Raw genomic sequence first — 22,056 nt, forward strand, 5'->3', positions numbered from 1 at the left:
CTAGTGGGAGCTCTTATCTATTGCTGCCTGCTTCAGTCGAGGGGATGGTGGACTAGAATTACAAATAGGGAGCTTCAAATGACATCACTAGAGGTTATTATATACCACTATAGCCTTTAATAAAACTTAAATTTAAATTATACCAAATTTGGAGCACTTTTCGTTTGACTTCTAGTACTGAACTGCTGCCACTTGAGTTCAGCTGCTAGCATTTGTAAATGAGAGAGACAATTAGATCAAAACGAAAAAGTTAAGCGCGCAAAATTCACTCGAAAAGTCAAAACGGTCAAGAGAAAATTTTTCACAAAAAAGACCAACACGTTTACAAAAATTGCTCCAAATTTCGCTCGGGAGGAAATAATAAAAAACTCAGCTTAAATTTTCCAAGAGTCGACAACTGTTCTAATGCTTCCGCAGTTTTATTAAATTCAAAGAGCTTAACTCATTCCAGTACTGCACTACCGGCCCAAGCAGTCAAACAATTTTACGATTTCAAAGAAGAATAAAAATAATAGCACAAAATAAACAATAATAGGAAAAATTGTAGATACCTTGGTGTCAAGGTATTGAAAAACACGTATCCTATCAAAAATCTAAAAGAGTGAGAACACAACTTGTCGAGAAAATCTTGGGGACATCAATTGAAACGCAGAGGCAGACAAAACAAACGATACTGTCAAAAAAATTTGAATAGCAATGATTACTAACGACTCGGCAAAATTCGTGGCGGTGGAGTCTAACGCCAGAATCGACGCAAACGCTATCAGGAAGCCCGAAAATTCCAATTGAGTTCAACACAAAAACAAATATGACAAAATTTTGAAAAGTATCTCTTCAAATCAAACTCGTTCTTGTCATAATCAATAAACCTACTAGCTTGCAGGCTATCAAGAACCTAGCTAGACATATAGAGGACAAACAGAGGCAAAAACAAATATTGTTCAAAAATTTAAAATAAGCAAACGTTACTGAAACTCTTGAAGATAATCTTTTCAACAACCTTTTTGCGTTGTCGCAATCTACCCAACAAAGCGGAAAAAAGGGCCAAAACATTTCAATGCCTCTTTCTGGGAACTATAAATTTTAAAAACAATTTTGAGAACACTCAAAAAATAACAGCCTGTCTGAGCACGACGACTATTAACAACGTCCAACGTCAATAGATGGGGTCAAACTTTTAAGATTAGGAACCGCCCTTGACACCATGAAATTGTCTCCTCAAAACAGTTTTGCTGATTCGCATTCTTAGAAAATAGTATAGCTTAGCTCTCTAAGAGAACTTAATGCCCTTCGAGTGGTACCTGTTTATCCCGTTTTTGAGGACGAAAAGTCAAAAGGGTCAGACGAAAAATCGGTCAATAAAAAATCTGCATAAAAAAGTACACAGCACTTGAATGATTGCTACAAACTTCGTTTGAGAGCAATTAAACCATGTTTGAGCGCAATATCTAACTCTTTAATATCGAAACCTTTTCAAAAAGCAAACAGCGTTCCAACTTAAAAGCTTTTTTGCAACTGTACGCAATGCTTTTTAGAGCGAAGCTTTTTTGGCCAGAACGTAACCCACTGCAGTAGGTGGAATGACTCTACAACGACAGTCGAGGCTTTGGCTTCAGTTGCATCTAACTTAAGCCTAGGAGAACAACCTCATTTTTTGATTGAGGAGGCAGAATTCAGAAATTTCTCTACACACCAATAAGTTATGCTTCCTCAGCAAATGGGGTGAAACTTACACATAGATCCTATTATCAAACTCCGCTGGAGCAACTAAAAATTAATCTAGCAGTAGTGATTAAATGTATTCCCGAATTAACAAGAAATTCTTGATGATATTTAACCACTCTCGGCCTTCCCTAACTTTCTAGGAAAATAAAATGAATAGAGCGGACTAAGTTTATTATCATCAAATATGAGGCGAACTTAAATCAACTGGTGCATTACTACTATTCACAGATAACAAGGGATGCATTAACATTATAAACAACAGATCATTAAGCACTCATTTTCCACCATCCTCAACTGCGTATTCACAATCGTCAATAAATATTCTGCCAAAAGCAAAAGAGAATCTTCAGAACCAGTTTTGTTGCGACTTCATTTCTTGCTGAAAAGATTTTCGCATAGACACTACAGATCACCGTGGATCATATTCGAGCATGTATAAAATTTAAACAATTTGTAGTCTAGAGATATTAACTCTTTTCAAATTCTTCGCAGTTACAGTTATAATTTATGTACAAGCAACCAAAAGCCACTTCTACAATTTTGCATACATTGCTTTGTTTTGTTTAGACTCGAACAGAATAGTTGAAAAGAGTAAAATAAAGATTGAATAAAATGGCACCAATCACATCTCTGGTCATAAATCATATCAATCCCTTCTCGCGTTTGTACTGCTCCAGGTTTAGAGATCTGCGGGGCACCATGGCAGGTACTGGACTGTCCGTTCCTAGAGACCAGTCCTGGTTGACAGCTTTTGAGTAACTGTTTCGGCCTGGAACATGTCTTTTTAGAGAAAAAATGAGTACGCATAAAATATCTCATCAAAATTGCATTTATATTCGCCTCACAGAAAATCCAGAAATCCAGTTTTTTGGCAATTTAGACTAACCAGTCCGAAAACCCATCCAAAATCGACACTGGCGGTAAAAAGGACTCAAAATCAATCGCTTTTTTGTTTATTTTTTTGGAATTACTGCAAATAGGTTAAAAGATCTTACCAGAGGGCACTGAAGTGTTAAAGAGGTCAATGTTGATGTCAAAGTTGTGAACAGAGAACAAATCTTCTCGTTTGGATGACTGGCTTGCACTTGAGGCGGTAGAATCGGTTGCATCAGAAGCGGAACTCGCTGAATTATTGTTATTTTGAGCACCATCGCCTTTGATTGAGGAATTCTGGGAACTGTCTGTATTGGGGTCTTTGGGTTGTTCGGCCTGTTCACCCGAAGGTGCTTCTGCTTTTGTCTTCAAATGCTGCATCGACTTTTCTCTCAACTCTTGTAAAAGGTTCTGGTCTATTACACCTTCTCTGGCCTGGAAATGAGCTAGTAGTTCAAGAGGCATAAAAGCACAATAATAAATCTGCAGTCGACAAATGTCAAAACTAATACACATATATATATATATATATATATATATATATATATATATATATATATGTTGCAAAGCTAGCTTGCAATCAGGTATGTAATCGATGCAAAGTTAGATATAAGAAAAAGTGCTTCGATTCATAATTATACTTTTCTAACTTGAACAACTGATTTAGAACTACGAGATTTCTGGGATGCTTTCTTCATAACAATTATACTTGTGCATCATTAGGCAATGATCTGATTGCATTTCTCCCATTTTTCTCTTTCTTTTCAGTCTAGCTATCGGGACTAAAATTAACACTCCTCAACGATCATAATAACTGTTATCTAACAATCCAGTCCTAACAACAAGTCCAGCCAAACACTGATGTTGCAAAACATACCTTTGTGACAAGGGTGGGGCGTGATTTCCTCCTCGTGAAGGGATCCTCGCCTTCTTTCTTCCTCATTGCCCTGAACTCATTCTGCATTGCTATCTCTGCTTGCGTCAAGTTGTGCATCTTGTTACGGTTATTGATGTATCTGCAACACAACAACACAATAAAAGCTGGTCATTGGTTTATGAAGCAGCATTACCACTCCTCAAGGCTACAAATAATATTTTTATTTTATATATTTAAATTATAACTCTTTTATAGAGTAAATCAATTGACTAAAAATAGAACAACTTAAGAGAACGCAACATTCAAGAGAAATGTTTGCAAAAGATCAAAACTTTTAATGATCATTTCGCACTTTATTCTGTGTTGCATTATAAAACAAACACAAGAACACTTAGGAAAATCTTCAACTTAAATTAAGTAATTCAGAGAAATTGTATCAAATAAAATGAGATCAGAAAAGACCACAGATATCTCTGCCGAAATGGACCAAAATTGTGCTGCATTTCAAACTTCTTAATCCCTGTACATGAGAGTAACAAGGACAGCAGATTACCATATAAAGCCTTGAAATAGACTTGAGTGTGGTAACACAACTAGCACAAAATAAATGAGACAAAAATGAGCAACGAAAAAAAATCTATTCTAATTTTCATCTCAAGCTGCCATGAAATCACCTTCAATTAAACAGACACACTTGGTTGACCATGTTCCTTAAAATAAAGTAAACAAACTACGACAGTCACTTTTGAGAGTGAGACCAAACTTTTGAGAGTAAGGCCACTTCTGATGTTTAACCAAATTTTGCTCCACACAGAGTAAAAAATAGCGTCACGCATGTATTTGGCGGCAAGGCCTGACTGAACTGACAAAAGTCGACTTGAAAAGAGCGTGACATCATACGGTCGAAACAAAATCCTGACAACGAAATAAAAAACCTAGCAGGACAAGTCCTGAATTACAATTCAGAAAATTAATATCTCAAGACCTTAATATCAGCCTCATCAGAAAAAAAAACGAAATTAAAATCTCCCTTCCCACTTTTCGAAAAAGTAAGCAAACAAAGTCATTAAAAACAACAGCAGCATATGAAGAACATAGCTGGCAGATTGCCAGAAAATAGCCGCAATAGATTCGTAGATCGTCAGTCTAAAAAAACAGTAAAAAAGACAGACCAAAAAAGTCGTCTTTTCATTGAAGGCTGATCTGTTATATTTTGATTAAAAATCTGTAAGTTATTGTTGCCTCTATTAGCTGATCTCAAATAACCTTCATTTAGAGTGACACCCATTTGACCTTATCTCTTTGAATTAAAGTAAATAAAAGTCAATGTCAAAGTGAGAAAGTCATTTTTGAGAGTGAGGTAAGTCAAGTGTGACCAAAAATTTAATCACGCGCATGAACAAAAAAACTCGCTCCACAAAGAGTGAAAAATGACGTCACACATGCAATTCAGTTAAAATTGCATGAACGAATGAACAAAAGGTAGCTGTGACGTCATATGGTCGTAACAAAAATCATGACGACGAAATAAAAAAACATAGCAGGACAAGTCCTGACGTACAATTCAAAGAATTTTCATTGACTAGAAAAACTAGACCTAAAACGGACTATGAATGGATTGGAAAAACCATTTAGAAAAAAAATCCGATCCAAAAAATCGAAAAAACAGTAAAAATCAAAGTGAAATTGCCGCATGTGAACAAAAAACCACTAGCGAGAAAGCAAATTTTTGTTCAAACACCGTTTTCTCACTCTACTTTAAATTTAGAGCGAAAAAATTTCACGCCGCAAAACCACTCGCTTTTTCGCTCCATTTCCTGTTTCGGCGTGACCAAAATCACTACTCCAATTTGACTTCAAAAATCATGAAAATGTGTGAACAGATCTTAAAAACATAGCCGGCAGATTGCCGGAATAGCTGCGAAATAGACTTGCGTGCCGTAAAATACAGATGGAAAAAGATACAGAAGTGAGTTGATAATAGTTATCGCCGCCGCCTATAAAACATACAAGTTTATTTCAAAGGAGGTTGTTTTTGGGTGCAAAAAACGTTTCCCTGTCGCGTCTCGAACCTGCGATCTCCGGATTAACAGCCAGTCGCCTTAACCTCTCGGCTGTCGGACCATACAATCTGTTTTCTTACAATCAACTTTGTTTTAGGAACAGATTCTGTTTCTGAATAACCGCAATTTAGGTCACGCAGAAAGCGTGAAATCAAGCGCGAAAAAGCCATTTAAGCAGTGACGAGACAGAATGTTCTAGAACAAATGTAAAACGAAAATAAAGCGTCAGACGACGAAACAAAAAAAAAACCAAGAGCACCGCAATATAGCTACGCTCAGCTTACAGCTTCGCAGCTATAAAAAAAAGACAGCGCCCCAATACAATTCAAATTCTTTGAATTGTAAAAAAACCAAGAGAAGGCCAATAATAGCCCCAGCTATCGCTGTGCGGCTATTAAAAAAGTTTACGCTATGTCGCGCGTAAAACTCGGATTTCGGTATCTTAAAACTAAGAACGTGATACATCAGCTCTTCTAGATGGTATTTTTTAATCATCGTTGATTTTACAAACTAACGTGACTGCACTGATGTTCTTGGTCCTCTGCTTGTCAAGCATTTCTGCCCTCTCTTCAATGTCGTTCAGCTCCGTCTGTACTTTGCTCAGTCTCTCAATGTCCCCCTCTGCCTCTGCCTCTAGCTTCTCCTTCATCAGGTCTGTCTTCTTCAAAGCGTAATTACGAGGAGTATTGCGGAATCTGTCAAACGGTAAAGATTTTTATGCACTCCAAGTTACATTTTTTGCACATATTTAATGCAAGCAAAGCAAATAACCGAATACCGTCGGAAGAATTGCTCTCGAACGACTAGTGTAAGCTCTAATTTATTGCAGCCTGCTTCAAACGGGGGGGGGGGGTGTAGCCCGGAGGAGGCTAAGAAGCTCACTAAGGGCTTCAAATGACGTCATTAGAGGTTATTATATACCACTATTAAGATTTAAAGTGATAAAACGGCGCAATTTTGGCGCACTTATCATTTGACATTTAGAAGTAAACTGCCACCAATTGATTTCAGCCGCTTAAAATAGTGAATGAGAGAGAAATTTAGACCACCCAAAAGTCGTGCGCCGATCGCTATATACACGTGTTTAGTTCAAAGTTAGAACATGACAAAATTAACTAATCGTATCATTGATCAAAGGCATCTCAAAACTTCTTAAACAGATAGTATTAGAGATAGTTTGTAGCTAATCTTCTGTACTTTACAACAGAGACTCACTTGAGTTTCTCTTGGACGATAGCATCAACGTCTTGCTCAGTGTAGCTATGGTTGGCGTAATTGAGCAACTGTCTCTGTTTCTTCAAAACGTCATCGATGTTGGGCAGTGTCTGGTTCTGGGCTTGCATGTCTGAGTACCACTTTGTAAACTCAGTGTCTGAGATCGGTTGGTTTGAAATGAACTCCAAGCGGTACATTCGCTCCGCCTTGCAGTACCTGATGATAAACGATGTCAATTAATCTTGTTCAAATAATAGCTCACCAGCCCCGCAAGTCCTCAAAAATCGTTATGATTGGATTTTTTAATCAAATGCTACAATTCAAATTTTTACTATCCTTTCGGCAGATAAAGTAGTTATAAACAGAGTTTTATTCATGGAGTTATTAATGGACTAAACGAAGCTGATAGGCTTCGTGGAAACATTATACGAGCGTTATAATGCAGCAACCTAATTTAGTTAATCTATAAGCGTATATGACATTTGTTTCCAATCCATTATAGAGTAGCTGTAAAAGATGGTTTTGCCTATAAAAGAATACTTTTATTCATACTGATATATTTATTAAAAAAAATTATGCACTGCTTTAAATTAACGAAGAAAATCAGTGATTCTCGTGAACGTTGCGCAAGCAATCCTTATAAAAGTTACTTGACTCTGATATGCTACAAATACGAACTTCTGGCATTAATTGAGAACTGGTTCATGACTTCTGCGGGTACTTCACATTGATCCATGTCAGAATATTTCAACTATGGCTATGTATATAGAATTTCTTACGATGAAAAGTGCGTCTGAAGAGTGCAAATAATATGCACCCACTAAGCTGAGGGGGGGGGGGGGGGGGGGTACAAACGTAAGTATCAGAAATTTCTAATTTAATTTTTAAACATAGCTGCAGATTGCCAGAAAATAGCCGCAATAGCTTCGTAGATCTGCAGTCTCAAAAAGAAAGTAAAAAAAAGACAGACCAAAAAATTGAGTTTTTTCATTAAAAACTAAGATGTAAAATTTTGATCAAGAATCTGTATGACTTATTGCTGCTTATGATTTATTAGCTGATCATAAATAACCCTCTATTAGAGTGGCACACATTCACTTGACCTTATCACTTTGTTTTAAAATTAAAGAAAAGTCAATTTCGAAGTGAGGAAGTCATTTTTCAAAGTGAGGTAAGTCACATGTGACCAAAAACTTAATGGCGCAAATGAACAACAAATTAGCTCCAAAACGGGTGAAAAATGACGTCACGCGCGCAATTCAGTTGAAATTGCATGAACGAATGAACAAAAAGCAGATTTGAAGTGATTGTGACGTCATATGGTCGTAACAAAAATCTTGACGACGAAATAAAAAAAACATAGCAGGACAAGTCCTGACGTACAATTCAAAGGATTTTCATTGGCTAAACAAAAAATAGACATAAAAAGGACCATGAGTGAATTGGGAAATCCATTTCTAAAAAAATCAGATAAAATTAAAAAATCAATTTCGAAATGACGCATGTGAACAAAAAACCACTAGCAGGGAATGGAAATTCGGTTCAAACCAAAAACTAGGCCGAGAATGAGCTGTGAATGGATTGGGAAAACCATTTAGAAAAAAATCCGATCCAAAAAATCGAAAAAAAACAGTAAAAATCAGATTGAAATTGCGGCATGTGAACAAAAAACCACTACCGAGACATCTAATTTTTGTTCAAACACCATTTTCTCACTCTACTTTAAAATTAGAGCGAAAAAAATTCACGCCGCAAAACCACTCGCTCTTTCGCTCCATTTCCTGTTTCGGCGTCAACAAAATCACGACTCCAATTTGACTTCAAAAAGCATGAAAATGTGTGAACAGATCTTACAAAAAAGACAGCGCCCCAATACAATTCAAAATCTTTGAATTGTAAAAAAACCAAGAGAAGGCCAATAATAGCCTCAGCTATCGCTTTGCGACTATTAATTAACTAACTTAAGTTTGAGCCCCTTATTGGTTGTGACTCCCTCTGTGTTGTACACTTTGCCCGTTTCCACTACAGCGACTATCTCTGCAACTCTGTACACTGGTACGCCCTGAGGTCCCTGTCCGAGGTTCACCCTCACGAAGGCACCCTTCACCGCTTCCTCGAAGAAGGGTGCGTGACACCAACGCGCCAGCTTGTGCCTTGACAGACGGATGCGCACAAGGTCGTCTTTTGTCTCAATGGGCTTTGAAGAAGTCCTGAATGTAGACATATAACACTACTAATGTACAGTGAAGTTTCCGATTATTCCATATTTTGACATTCGGTCGCAAAAAAAATCAATCAAAAACTAGCTGAGTTCTGAAAATATTGTCTATAATGGCCAAAAACAGAGAACGTGATCAGGCTAACATTATTTTAATCAAAACAATTGTTAAAATATTCTAGTTTCCTTCCATCTACATTCAATCGCTCACGTCCCTGTAAAAGTATAACACCACGCTTAATACTATTCTAAAAATTTGCCAGCGCAACTTTTCTTACTTGAAATCTTCATCGTTATCACTGTCTTTTCCACCTTCACTGTCAGAGCTTGAGGAAGAAGATGACAGTTTGGAACCCGACCCAGAACTTGAACTGGAGCTCGACCTCTTCCTCGGCCGAAATTTAATCTCAGAAGCTTTATCGTCATCGTCATCATCGTCGTCAGACGAGTAGATATCGCTTGCTTTGATCTTGTTTGACTTTGAGTCTCCATCTCTCTCTTGGGAACCTTCCCTCTGTTTCTTCTGTGCTTCTAACGTCTTCTGTTCTCTTTGCTGTCGCTGAGCTTCCGCTTAAACCATACAAATGTTACCAAATTGTCCACAAACCATTGACTCAGCACTAAACACATCTACGCCCCACCCCCAAAAAACCGCATAGGATTCGTTCTCATGGCTTTATGAAAACAGAATTTATTCACGAGGGAAAAATAGTTTCAACATAAACGGTAGCAATAAAGCATCATAAATTTTATCTTTTCAAAAAAACTTAGACTATAATTCCACGGTTATATGCCCTGAAAAACTCTCATCGCAATTATAAACGCTCATCGCAAAAAATTATTTGCCGTTGAGTTCCAAGTACCAGTAGTAACTGAAGTTAGTCGTCATCGTTAGTTCATCGTCAGTCTTCAAATTGGTATTGATAATCGTATGAAGTTATATGACACCCGTCAATTTTCCATTTTTAATACATGTAGAACACAAAGAAATTGAGGAACTGGGATTCACACCATTTTGCTTTTTGCGTTCTCGTTCATCTCTCAGCCTCTGAATGGCGTTGAGCTTCACTGACTTGTCATTAGACTCCACTTTGCGCTGAGGCCTCGCACCTCCAAATTCATCGTCTTCCTCAAATTCTTCCTCTTCACCCTCTGCTTCTGCTGGTCTTGGGGATCCAGGAGGCGAGTTTTCATCTTCATCGTCTTCGTCTGGTACGGTTGCAGAGGTTAACTTGCGTGTTCTCGTTGATGATGATGATTTGCTGTCCTTTTTGCTTTTCTTTTTACGGTCTTTTTTCAGCTGGCGTTCGATTTTTAACCTAAAAAAACTTATTGAATATTTTGTTGACAATTTGAACTTGTGAAACTTGAAACTTTTTCACCAAGCGCTAAAAGTAAAATTCAATCAGTCAAGAGACCAGTGAATAGTGACTGACTCATTTTTGTAAAAAAATACTTTTGTCATCAAAAAGGGGATCTCAAAAATGACATCACCTGGTTTTCAGTTGCTCTCGCTTTTCCAATCTTTCAAACAAAAGCTGTTCTCTCTCCTTTTCAGACATAGCCTGTAGTCTCGCTTGGTCATCTGCGTCTCCCATCAAATTGGCATCAAGGCCATCAGGGAACAGACCTGTATCCTCATCCGGTTCCAACTCGTCATCTCCATTGGAACCAGCTTCATCCGAATCACTCTCCTCTTCTGCGCTACTTGACTCTTCGACCTCTTCCTCTACCTCGCCTGTAATTCAGAATTAAACATATTTTGAGGTCAATTCCTTAAATTTATTGTGGCTAATGGTTCAAAGCCCTTCATATGATTGCTACTCTTCGTTATGCGATTTCTTGTCTTGACGTTATAATTGAACTAGTAACAATTAATAAATTTGAGATGGAATTCAATCCATATTCAACAAAATGGAACTTCGCGTACAATGGCGAAGACAATTAAATTAAACGCACTTACCGTCTTCTTGCTCTGCCACGACCTGAAACCAAAAGAATTGCAATTAGAAAACGATTGAGTTGGCCGAATTATTTATTTACTGGAATTTTGGCGACGCATCAATAGTAATAACGCATGTCAGCTGCGCGACAATGTAATTTTTTGAATTGCTGAAATTTTTGACAGATGCCTGTTAGGAGCGGGAACAAACGACTCGCGTCAGACAAATGGCTGTTAGACGACAACCTAGGTTTGCGTTGAATGGTTATGAACGTACAAAACATCATGAAATTCAAGTTAGACACCTAATTCAACAGCAACAACTCAACATAAAACTTAAGTCGGACAAATTGCTCTCGAACGACAGCCCAGGCTTTCAATTTAGAAGGGGGCATAACCTATAGAAAGGTTTATGATGCAAAATCTTCTGACAATGGAGGAGTGCGAACCCTAGAGATCCCTGGGGGTAGTCCTGGACAGTAACTACTACGCTACACTGGCTATGTATGTTCTTCGCTAACAATTGCCTGAATCAGAGTAAGCATAATCTCGTTTGGGCTGAACACTAAGTGTTCGTTATCAACTTTTCAGGTGTAAGCAAAATTTAAAGAAAAGAGGCCTAAAAATCTACATACTCGAACAGAGTCAAAGCTCGGAGATCAGGAAAACTCGATATTGCTTTGCAACAAAAACTAACCATGACAGGCGAAGAAAATACAGTCCGTAACAAGTAGCTTAACCAAAACGTGCCTATTCCATCAAAGGTGCTACCCAATCCCAATAGAACCAATCGCTAAATCCTTGAAACGTCAAATCAAGACAAGACCAAATTGATATTGAAAATCCTCGTTAAGGCCTATCTTTTTTCTATTAAAAATATCTCAAGAGTAAACAATAGCTTTCACCCAGGAATGGAGACTAATTTGTACGGTTAAAAAAGACTTCAAGTCTGTTCCGGTTTCGTGACCGAAATAATGGCTAAGTGAGAAAAATTCAGCTGCTTTAATACTTATAGCGCCGAATAAGAGCAAATTAAATCAAACACAAACCCAATCATCAGGCCGGGAAGTCCAGGAAAACCTACAAAAAGCTAAACAAAAATTCTCTCTATCTGAAAATTTTGATTGCTATTGTTCGCAAAAGGCAAGTAGTGGAACACATTCTAATTAAACTGGAACAGCGTTCTTGCTTACAAAAACCGCGTACAGATAGAACAAGTTTTGGTTGCCACATTTTCAGTAGGATTCAAGATGCGCAAAATAGAAAACTCCAAAACATTTTTTTAATTTAAACAAACAGCATGAAAAACTCAAAAGCTGTCTCAAAGAATAAAAAGCAACTGAGTTGAAAAATGCACTCTAGCTTTGAATATTTGAAGCAATAAATCTTGACAAAATGGGATAAATACTCAGTATAATTCGTTAAATGGTTATGAACGTACAAAATAGCATGAAATTCAAGTTAGACACCTAATTCAACGGCAACAATTAAACATAAAACAACTTAAGTCGGAAAAAATTGCTCTCGAACGACAAGCGAGGCAATCAATAGGGATTGGGGCGTGAAGTGAGGGGGCTGATGTAAGAGGGGAGAGGGTGTGGTGGGGGGTCAATCTCTACGAACCACCCTTCACACCACGAGTATCCGTCCCCAAAACAGTTTCTGTGTACCGCATACTTGGAGACTAGTGAGCTGAAAGGCTCCAAGAGGACTTAATGCACTCTTGCTTATCCCGTTTTTGAGGAAGAAAAGTCGAATGGGTTGGACGAAAGATCTGTCGCAAAAAATCGTTGAAAAAGACCACAGGAATAACGAGAGCAATTAAGATCAAATCGGAACGCGACAAAACAGATAAAATAGAAATTAAGAAAAATTGTTTCGAATTGAATCTCAAAGACCTTGCTCATGAAAAAATCTGCTAAGTCATTATTTCAAAGTTCTCATTTCAACAAGTTCAAGAACTTTATTTGATTAAAATAACAAGGAACACGAAAGAAGTAATTTCATAGATCCAAATAATAAAATTATTGTAGATAGGAAAAAACGATTAACTATCGAACTCTCAAATTTGTGGTCATCTATAACATATTTGTTATAATAAGAGCTCCAGAAAACAATCTATTTTTCCTTAAAGTTATATCCCAAGCAATAGCAATCATTGAACTTTGGTTGTTCTGTGCAAAAGTATATTATTCACCTTGGGCCTTTTGACCTGCTCCTCAGTGATTTGATCATCGTCTTCGTCGTCACTGTCCACTATCACTCGCGATTTGTTCCTCTTCCCCATCGCAACAAGTCAACAATGGCGGTCACACAACTAGGACCTAATTGGTCTTCTGTTTTATGACGTAAGCAATAACTGCGGTAAGATACTACGACAAGGACTAAGGCAGGGGACTATAAGGAAGACAAGTTCTACAATTTTTTTTACTGATTTTGATAGATTCTCCCGATAATAACGATCCCAACTTAAAGGTCAATATTTGTTAACAAGCATTGAACGCATCGTACAGGAGCTATTATCCAACTTGTTCAGGCATAATTTGAGGACCCATTTAAACCTGAAAGAAAATAATCAATTTCAGTTCAAACTTGCTTCAATAACAAATTTTTTTCCACAGCGGCACTTTGAGCTCGATTAATACACTGATATTTTTCATCTACAAAAGTCTGTTGCCTCTGCTAACAGAAGCGACAGATGTGAATTAAAAATAGGGGAATAGTATGATTCAAAATTGAAATAGATCTAACATAAACATCAAGTTAAGCAATATTGCTGCAGTTATAATAAAAATTTACATTCTTAAACTATACATAAACATAACAATATGCTGCCCTTAAGACCACTGTGCAATTGTTTACGCCGAGGTTCCGTTCGCATTGCCTGTTGACGAGCTCCGTCTTGACAGAACCTGAGCTCCGTTTTGCAGCTGCTGTTGGTTGTTGGAACTCGTGTCATCGCCGACTACGATTCTGAGAATCACAGACACGAATACAGCGACTAGGAGCAGGCCAGAGCAAATTAAAAACAGCTTGTGCGAACCCATTTTATCCGGCGCCCCGTGCAGACTCATCAAACATGCACAAGCGATGACATTGACAGGTACTCGTACCCAATTGACGACTCCGACTGTGTTGTCTTTGAATACCACGCTTTGCAGTTTGTTGATACTTGGAATGTGGATTCCACACGCTAGCTCGAACAGGAGAATCCCAAAGAGGGAAAGATTCCAGTCAAGTCTATCAGGGTGAGTTGCAAAAGTCAGACAGAGGGATGAAAAGAGACCAAGTAAGCAAACGACAATAGGGACCGTAGCAGTGGCCACTCGCAGCTTAGTTGTCATAATAACTTGAAGAGGTGATCCGATGATGATACAAAGCATGAACAGTGAAAATATCATTCCAATGGGTTTGCCAGACCCATCCAAAACAGGCGTCCATAGAAACACGTACAGATACAACGCTCCCTCGAAAAGGGACTGTACAATGGCAAGTAACATTATCGACTTATTAAGTAAAATGTCTTTTAGCCCCTCGATACACAAAGTTCTGAACTTGACCGAAGGGTTGCCACAGTTTTCTTCCCAGTTATTGATGATTATACACGCACTAAGAATCAGTAGAGGAATCGCAAGCATGAATGGTGCCACAGGTGTGAGTCCCAATGTATCGGCAAACAAATGAGAAATCAGACCACACGCAACAGCCAAAATTCCATTCCAAAATGCTGCCTTGTGGAACGTTAATTCAATCCATTCCTCTGGAAATCCGTGAAAATCGTTGTGTTGATACACGTACCATTCTTGGTAAAACGAGAACAGGAGAGTGATGGAAAATCCTGCCAGGATTCGACCCAAAAGTAGCACGTGGTAGTTCCAGGAGAGTTTTGTAACGCATGAAACTATGTTCACTACTGTCAAAACTAAAAGAGATTACATTCCAATTAATTAACTTACGGGTTCTTTCAATTACCCATCCTATCGATAAAACCAGCTCCTTCTTAACATTATGCACAATAGAAATTTTCTGAAAAAATTAGTCAAGGATGCTTAAAGAGACCTTAATTTTTTTTAAAAAAAACCTCCTCCTTTTGCTATCAAGATCTTACTTGAGATACTTCCCTGTATATAAGATTTTCGGGTCTTTCCCATTATACCCCCCCCCCCCCAGCTTAGTGGTCAGATAACCTAAGAATTATGCATTTTTGTTCCTCCGAAACTGTTATAAATTTGTGAATATGAACATCAGATCCTAGAATTCCAACACTTATTCCAAAACAATCCTTTTTCATTATTGACTTCTAATCTTCTAATAAAGCCTTCGCTCTATTTCGCTTCCTAGCGCATGAAATAAAAAAAACAGTGCAGCTTGTTTTTTTTTTCACTTTTCGCACTTAATATGAATTGGATCTTCGCTTTCGTTGGCATATTTTGAGAAATTACATTGAGATAATTATTGTCACTTAGGATCTTTTCCCTTTGTGCCTCCTAGCTGAGTGGATGCATACTATCTTCACCCCTAAGAGCACGTGCCATATTTTTGAAATAATTATTTACTATATAATGACACGTGCTCTGTAACGGGGGCGCATACGGTACTGGGGGTACAAATGGAAAAGATGCGGCATTTAATATGTAGACTTATGAGGCCCTCATCCATCTTTGAATCAAGATGGATATCGAGCAGTCTGGTTGGGAGAGAGAAAGTATAGAGAAAGGTTCTGTCGCTATCGGATAAAAAGTCGCCCCTAAGTTGCTTTTGACGCCCTTAGTTTGCTACATCGTCACCGCTAAAAAGTTTTTTCATAACGCGATTGTTCATTTTAGAAAGTTCCGACAGACTGTGCATAAATGAATAATTATCAGCGACCCGATTGTGTGGGACGCAATGCGAAGATAACTTTTCCTAGATGCTTCTGTTGAGCTGAATCAATCTTTTGATGAATTAGAAACAAGCCCAAATTTTTATTGAACTCACCCAATGAGAGGGGAGTCTTTTCGTAAGCAATGTCATCTAACAGTAGGGTACTTGAGCTCAGTTCATTAATGCGAGGAAATTAAAAAAAGAGTTAAAAGGCTGAGGGAGAAAGGAAGAAACGTCAGAGATCGGAGAAAACATTAAGATTGGCAATAAGAAATAATCAGCAAACATTTACATTTTAGATCAATATAAACCAAGATTATTTGATAATGGAGACCACGCAGATTGCAAGAATTCATATTAATGAATTCAAACCACACATGGTTTCTACCATCTTTCTTTTGCCCCACTTAGGGGAGGCTCAATTTGATTAAGGTTTACTAATGGATCCCATCCAGAAGGATAGCAGGAATCAAGAGCAGGAATAATCAGCAAGATGCAATATTCGTTCCTGTTGAACTACGTGGATACAATCAACAAAACAAGCAAATTTTTGTCCTTAGAGAAATACGAGAGAATGGGGCTTCGATATATTTCTATTGCCCAGCCTATTTTGCGTTTTTTTTGCTCATAATGCTATATGAACAGTTCCCTCTGTTATCTTTTGAGGTTGATCTTAAAAGTCTGTCATAATCCTAGTCGGATTGCTAAAATTCTGGTCAGCAAATTCAATCAATTCTGTTCAAAATTGCCTGGCAAGGAACGCTTTCTTCCATCATTAAAAAAGTACCCGAAATCTAGACAAGGTACTTCACCCGAGATGCTAATTTTTAGTCTCTGTCATACCTCATTACAATTCTGTAGACGTGAATACTTGCATTTTTTATCTTAATGGCGAAACGCATTCTGGTGTTTGAGCAGCCAAAAAAGCAACCACCACCAATATCCAATAAAAATAAACTGCCGCCGCTTAAAATTATAAAGGAGAGAGAAATTTAGATCAGATAAAACGCAAAACGCAAAAAGGGCGTAAAAATCTATCAAAAAGTCAAAACTTTAAATCAAGCAAAATTTTTGTATTAAAAACATAGCCGGTAGAATCAGAAATAACACAAAAATTTAAGTTTAGGGGGTGCGGGTAATTAGGGGGATGGGTAGGTTAGATGGTTGGGGGGGGGGGGGGGAGTTAGATTGACGCGGGAATCTAGGTCGGGGGTAGGTATGTTCGGGTGTCTGTAATTGAATAGGGAGGAAGGACTGTTGTGAAAACGCTAAAAACTTTTCTTTAAACTAGACTTTTACCAGCAGTTCCTTCTTACTGTACGTAAGAAACTATTCTATCGTTGAATTCCGGGTCTTTCCCATTATAGCCCCGCACCTTTAGTGGTCAGATAATCTATAGCCCCCAATCATGAATGGTAAAGCTCCCTCAAATATCCGAAAACAGACAGAAGTCAACGTTCTAAAAAGGAAGTCAGTTTTCAAAATTCAAGTCAAAATTCAAGTCATGAACAACTTATTTCCGCATAGATAGTAGAGCAGGACAAGAACTGAATTACAATCTAAGGAATTGAAATACATAATGGTTTAACGTCAAAATGTTTCCAGCAACATCAATGTCAGCCATGAAAACATATGAGACAATGCTAAAAATAAACAAAGCTCTGAAGTTCTTCTGAACGGTAAGAATTTAAAGAAAACGTAAATTTTTTGAAAACAAAATGTGTCGAACTCAAAAACCATTGGTATTAACTCAGCCAAAAATTATACTGATCTATGCCTCATAAGCAACCGATGAGACCTGTTCTTCATGAGTCTAATCAATAATACAACTAAATGAACAACATTCAGGTAAGCTCAAAAATTCGTGAAGCTCAAAGTAATGAAGTCATAGAAAAAAATTTTCTATGAACTAAAACTATCAATTTTAATAAAACATGCCTCATTAGCAACCAATGAGACCTATCATAAATGAAAATATGTGATGAGACAACAGAAATATATAAAAGGCAAGGAGAAAAAATTACTAATATTTTGACAAAGTGTCAAAGTAAAAAAAGCAGTAGCTAACGCAGTTAAGGAGTACACTCAAATGCAAACAGCTGCAATTAGAACACATGTAAGACTTTGATAGCACTCAAGAGACAAAACTGACAACAGAAGTAAAATTACCGCACATCAAAACTAATTACTGCAAAAAAACCAAAAAATTTTCAACCGCCAGATTTCTCACTCCACTATACAGGTACTTTGAAAAAAAATAGCGCTTCTTAATAGCTTTTTCGGTCTTGTAGTGTGACTAATATCACCACTCCAATTTAACTTCACATTGACATCAGAAGCTCACAAAAAAGTGAACAGAACTTCTTTTGACCCTCAAAACCTTTTTTTTGTTGTTGTTGTTGGGGATTTAAAGTTTTCACTGAGGGGATTTTGGTCCCAGTCGTCGTCTTAGAAAATTGTCCTATTATTTCTGCAGACCTGACAGTCACAGCATAGATGCCAGCTACAGATGTTATTTTCGTCGAATCGCTCGTTTACAAACTTCCACATGAAATTTAAAACTCGATTTTTAAGGCCTTTTTCATATTAAATTCAATGTATTTTTCTATTCGATTTGCTAGTCTGCATGTACCTACTTCGACGAAACATAGCTCTTCAAGTAAGACACGAGATCAAGCTCGGACTCTACAAGTCACTAATTTTGCCAGTACTCTTATATGGCTCTGCATGCACAAATCCGAACCGAGGTGAGCTACAACAGCTTGAAAGATTTCAAAAGAAAGTAGTCAAATGGATCCTTGGACAAAAAGTCATGCCGTATCCAAATCAACTGAGACTTCTTAACATACTACCACTACCAATGTTCATGCAACTAAATGACATTCTACTTTTATCGAAATTGACAGAAGACGATAGCTTTTTACCAATGCTGAAACAAAATTCAGAAAAAGGGAGAACAAATGAATTATTCAAGCTCCCGAAAACCAGAACTGAAAAGGCTAGAAATGATTTCTTTTTCCGTACATGCAGACTAGCAAATCGAATAGAAAAATACATTCAAAAGCAAACCTATCATAAATTACTGCACCACGGTTGATGAAATTCGGATGTTTCGGTGGAAAAATTGTCTTCAGAAAAAGCTCACTTGATCGCATATATATGCACACATTTACGTTAAGAACTTGTTTTCCCATTAGGGTTTACACCCGCTTTATTGACATTGAAAAGCGAGTTTGACTAATTGGATCGTGGATTGGACGTGGATTTTTGTCCTCTTTGAACACTCTCCCGATAAGTTTCTTACCTAAAATAAATTGCTTGCGCTTTGCTTTGTGGACAAGAGTGGACGCCAAAGTACTAGCAATGACAGTTGATATAAAGCCGACCACGTAAATTGCAGCAATTTGAAGCTCCAGAAATCCATAATAATGATACAATTTGTACAAATACGGAGCTTGAAACCAGTCAGCAAGCGTCGCCAGAAGATAAGGTATGAGGTAAGACCGTTGAAAAGCATGAAAATTTGGATTTGATACTTTCGTTTGTTTCGGCGAAGTAGCGCGGGCGTACAGATGAAAAGCCGTATAGACACCAGATAAGCCCGGCAAAAGTAGATGAATAACATCCAGCATTTTACATTTCAGCCTGAAAAATGCGCTAAAAATCTATGCAATCTAAAACTATTAGGAAGGTAATAATGGCACTTTTGAAAACCTAATGGACATGCAACCATCAGCCTAACTGTTGTGATAAACTTATTAAATAGTTTCATATGAATGTATGCTTGAACAATGGCATCAAGGAAACAAAGAGTTAACTCTTCTAAGACATCAGTCAAATGCGGCCAATGCAGGAAAGGAGTCAAAGAGGATGACGGTTCTGCGATAGGGTGCGAAAGTTGTCAACTTTGGTTTCACGGTACCTGTGCTCACCTCTCCGAGGAGGAAGTTAAATGCCTTGGAGCTAAACGCAACTGTGTGTGGCTTTGTGACTCGTGTGTCGAGCAGAATGAAACATCTTTACTTCAAAAACCGAAGCTAAGTTGAATGGCTTATTTGATTCTTTAAGTAACAAGTTTACATCATCAATTGCAGAACTAATTCCTAAAGCTGTTAAAGAGTCTATTACTAGTCATTAATACGATGACATCCAGAAAGCTGTTAATGAGACCTTACCATCCTACGCTGATATTAATTCAGGTCGCTCAAACGCTCAGTACAAAAATCCTGATCTGCAGTTTATTATAAATGGTGTTACTGAATCTGAAGACTCGTATTTGAAGCAAATCGAGAAGGACTCGATGGAAGTCAAAAACAAAATATCGCATATGGGGTTAGCTTGCGACGGCAATGTAACAGGTGTAAGAAGACTTCGCAAAAAAGTCAATCCCCTGAACAAACAAAAGCGTAACTTCCGTCCTATAATTATCACAACTTCCAATCCCATTTTCCTTCAGAATTGCTTTGCTAGAAGTCACTACTTGCAAAATTTTGTAAAACCTGTATACATTAAGAAGTTTCTGACTTCCAGTGAAAGACAGAAGGACAAACATTTCCTCGGGAAACGCTTCCATATGATTCATCAGGAAGGAAAAAATAAAGAAGACTTTCGGATAAAGAATTTGAAACTTTTTTATCAAGGGCGTGAAGTCGAAATGAGCAGTAATTGACTAACACCAGCCAACTACTTGCTTCTCGATTGTCAGTCAGTTTGCAGCTTGTCTAAACGTCAAGAATTAGTTAAAAAAATGACAACAGCACAATTTCCTTAATATTTTTAACTGAAACATGGCTCTCTGAAAGCATTTCTGATTCAGAAATATAACTCGGATCTAACTTCAATGTTGTGGCACTTTCAGATCGCAGCAAATGGGAACACGGAGGTGTTCTCATTGCTGCTTCTAATTGCATCCAAACAAAAATAATTGATGTTAGATTACCACAAAATTCTTTCTCTGTTGGGTGTGGTCTTCTAGAAAGCATTCCGTCGTTTTTCATTTTGATATACAAACCCCCAGTCGGATCTCCATTTGACTTCAACATCGAATTGCTCACTGATTGCCTAAATGAATTTCTAGCTATAATCAAATGTTTAGTCAGCAACTATTCGCCTACGACAACAGTTAATATTTATGTGCTCGGTGATTTTAATCTTCCCGGCATCAATTGGGAAACACTTACATCGATGAACTCTTAGGAAGCTAAATTTTTAGATTTAATTGACGAACTTAACTTGAATCAATTTGTTAGCGGTCCCAGTCACAAAGGTCACAACACTTTGGATCTTATCTTGTCTAATGTGGATCATTTACCTGTATCTATTGGAACCAAACTTTTTTCCGATCATTTCCCGATTTTCTTTTCTTGTAACATCGATCTGATTGATGGTAAGTTTAAATCAGGTTTTTCACAATCGTCATTCAATGTGCAAGCTTTCAACTTCTATTTTTCAAATTTGTTCAAATTTCTAAGCTTCAACGATATCAAGACTTTGGACTATCCTGAGCACTGGTATTTATATCTGCAAAAAGTTTTTTGTCAAAGTGTTAAAATGTAAAGAGCTAAGCGACGTAATGCGCCAATATTTTTCTCCTCGCATACAATGCATCTCCCAAATCAGAAAGAGACTAACCGTAAGCTTTCAAAAAACTGGACACCAAAAAACTGGACTCGACACAAAAAACGAGCCGATTGAATTGGACAAGCAAATTTTCATTGAAAAATTCAACCTTTCATGTTCTTCTCACTGTTTTAAGCTGCTGAGAACACTTGGCTTCAGTAAGTCTTTACTTTTTCTTATTTCTTATAGCGGAGGATCTCTGTCCTCTAGCTAAGAGGTTGCAAATGGTTTTAATACTTTTTTGGTTCCGGTTTTTCTCCCAAAATTAAATACGATGTGCCAGCATCTTATGAATTTTTGCCAGAGTTCTTTATAGACAACGTAACGGTTTCAGAAACAGAGATAGCAAACTTATTATTGCACTGTGATGATTTGTGCTCTATGGGCGCTGATAATATTTCCTCATTCGTTCTTCGTGAGTGTGCAACTATTTTATCTCTAGCAGTTCAACAACTCTTTTACTTGGTTACCAAAAAATTGCACCTGATCTTCTTTGTGGAAAATATCGTATATTACGCCCTTACATAAAACAAGACCACTGAACTTGATTGAAAATTATCGTCCAATAAGTATTTTATGAAAAAATTTCGTTGGTATTTAAACGTATTTTGTTTTATTTTGTTTATCCAAGGCAAAGTTTTTAATTTGCAAACAGCAAAAC

The 22,056-nt window shown here is 37.5% G+C and overlaps 3 protein-coding genes across 5 annotated transcripts in view; 1 reads left to right on the forward strand and 2 right to left on the reverse strand.

Annotated features, from left to right (window-relative positions):
- Nucleotides 1-1,879: 1,879 nt before the first annotated feature.
- LOC142335964 (RNA polymerase-associated protein RTF1 homolog) lies at nucleotides 1,880-13,502 on the reverse strand. The gene is made up of 11 exons (XM_075384384.1): nucleotides 13,111-13,502; nucleotides 10,935-10,956; nucleotides 10,466-10,709; nucleotides 9,983-10,290; nucleotides 9,250-9,541; nucleotides 8,715-8,963; nucleotides 6,754-6,969; nucleotides 6,054-6,233; nucleotides 3,476-3,614; nucleotides 2,721-3,033; nucleotides 1,880-2,494 (listed from the first exon to the last, which is right to left on the reverse strand). The coding sequence occupies exons 1-11, from the start codon at nucleotides 13,198-13,200 to the stop codon at nucleotides 2,367-2,369; spliced, it is 2,181 nt and encodes a 726-aa protein (XP_075240499.1). The 5' UTR covers nucleotides 13,201-13,502; the 3' UTR covers nucleotides 1,880-2,366.
- A 123-nt stretch (nucleotides 13,503-13,625) lies between these two features.
- Nucleotides 13,626-19,447, reverse strand: LOC142335965 (molybdate-anion transporter-like). Its single transcript, XM_075384385.1, has 2 exons — nucleotides 19,081-19,447; nucleotides 13,626-14,835 (listed from the first exon to the last, which is right to left on the reverse strand). The coding sequence occupies exons 1-2, from the start codon at nucleotides 19,406-19,408 to the stop codon at nucleotides 13,772-13,774; spliced, it is 1,392 nt and encodes a 463-aa protein (XP_075240500.1). The 5' UTR covers nucleotides 19,409-19,447; the 3' UTR covers nucleotides 13,626-13,771.
- A 72-nt stretch (nucleotides 19,448-19,519) lies between these two features.
- Nucleotides 19,520-22,056, forward strand: part of LOC142335962 (uncharacterized) — a 98,084-nt gene continuing 95,547 nt past the window's right edge. For all 3 annotated transcript variants that reach the window (XM_075384380.1, XM_075384383.1, XM_075384382.1), the window contains exon 1: nucleotides 19,520-19,540. The gene's annotated coding sequence lies outside the window, so the exon portion shown is untranslated. The remainder of the gene's footprint in view (nucleotides 19,541-22,056) is intronic.

Source organism: Convolutriloba macropyga, chromosome 3 (assembly GCF_964194025.1).
Source record: "Convolutriloba macropyga chromosome 3, txConMacr16.3, whole genome shotgun sequence".
NCBI classification, from domain to species: domain Eukaryota; kingdom Metazoa; phylum Xenacoelomorpha; order Acoela; family Convolutidae; genus Convolutriloba; species Convolutriloba macropyga.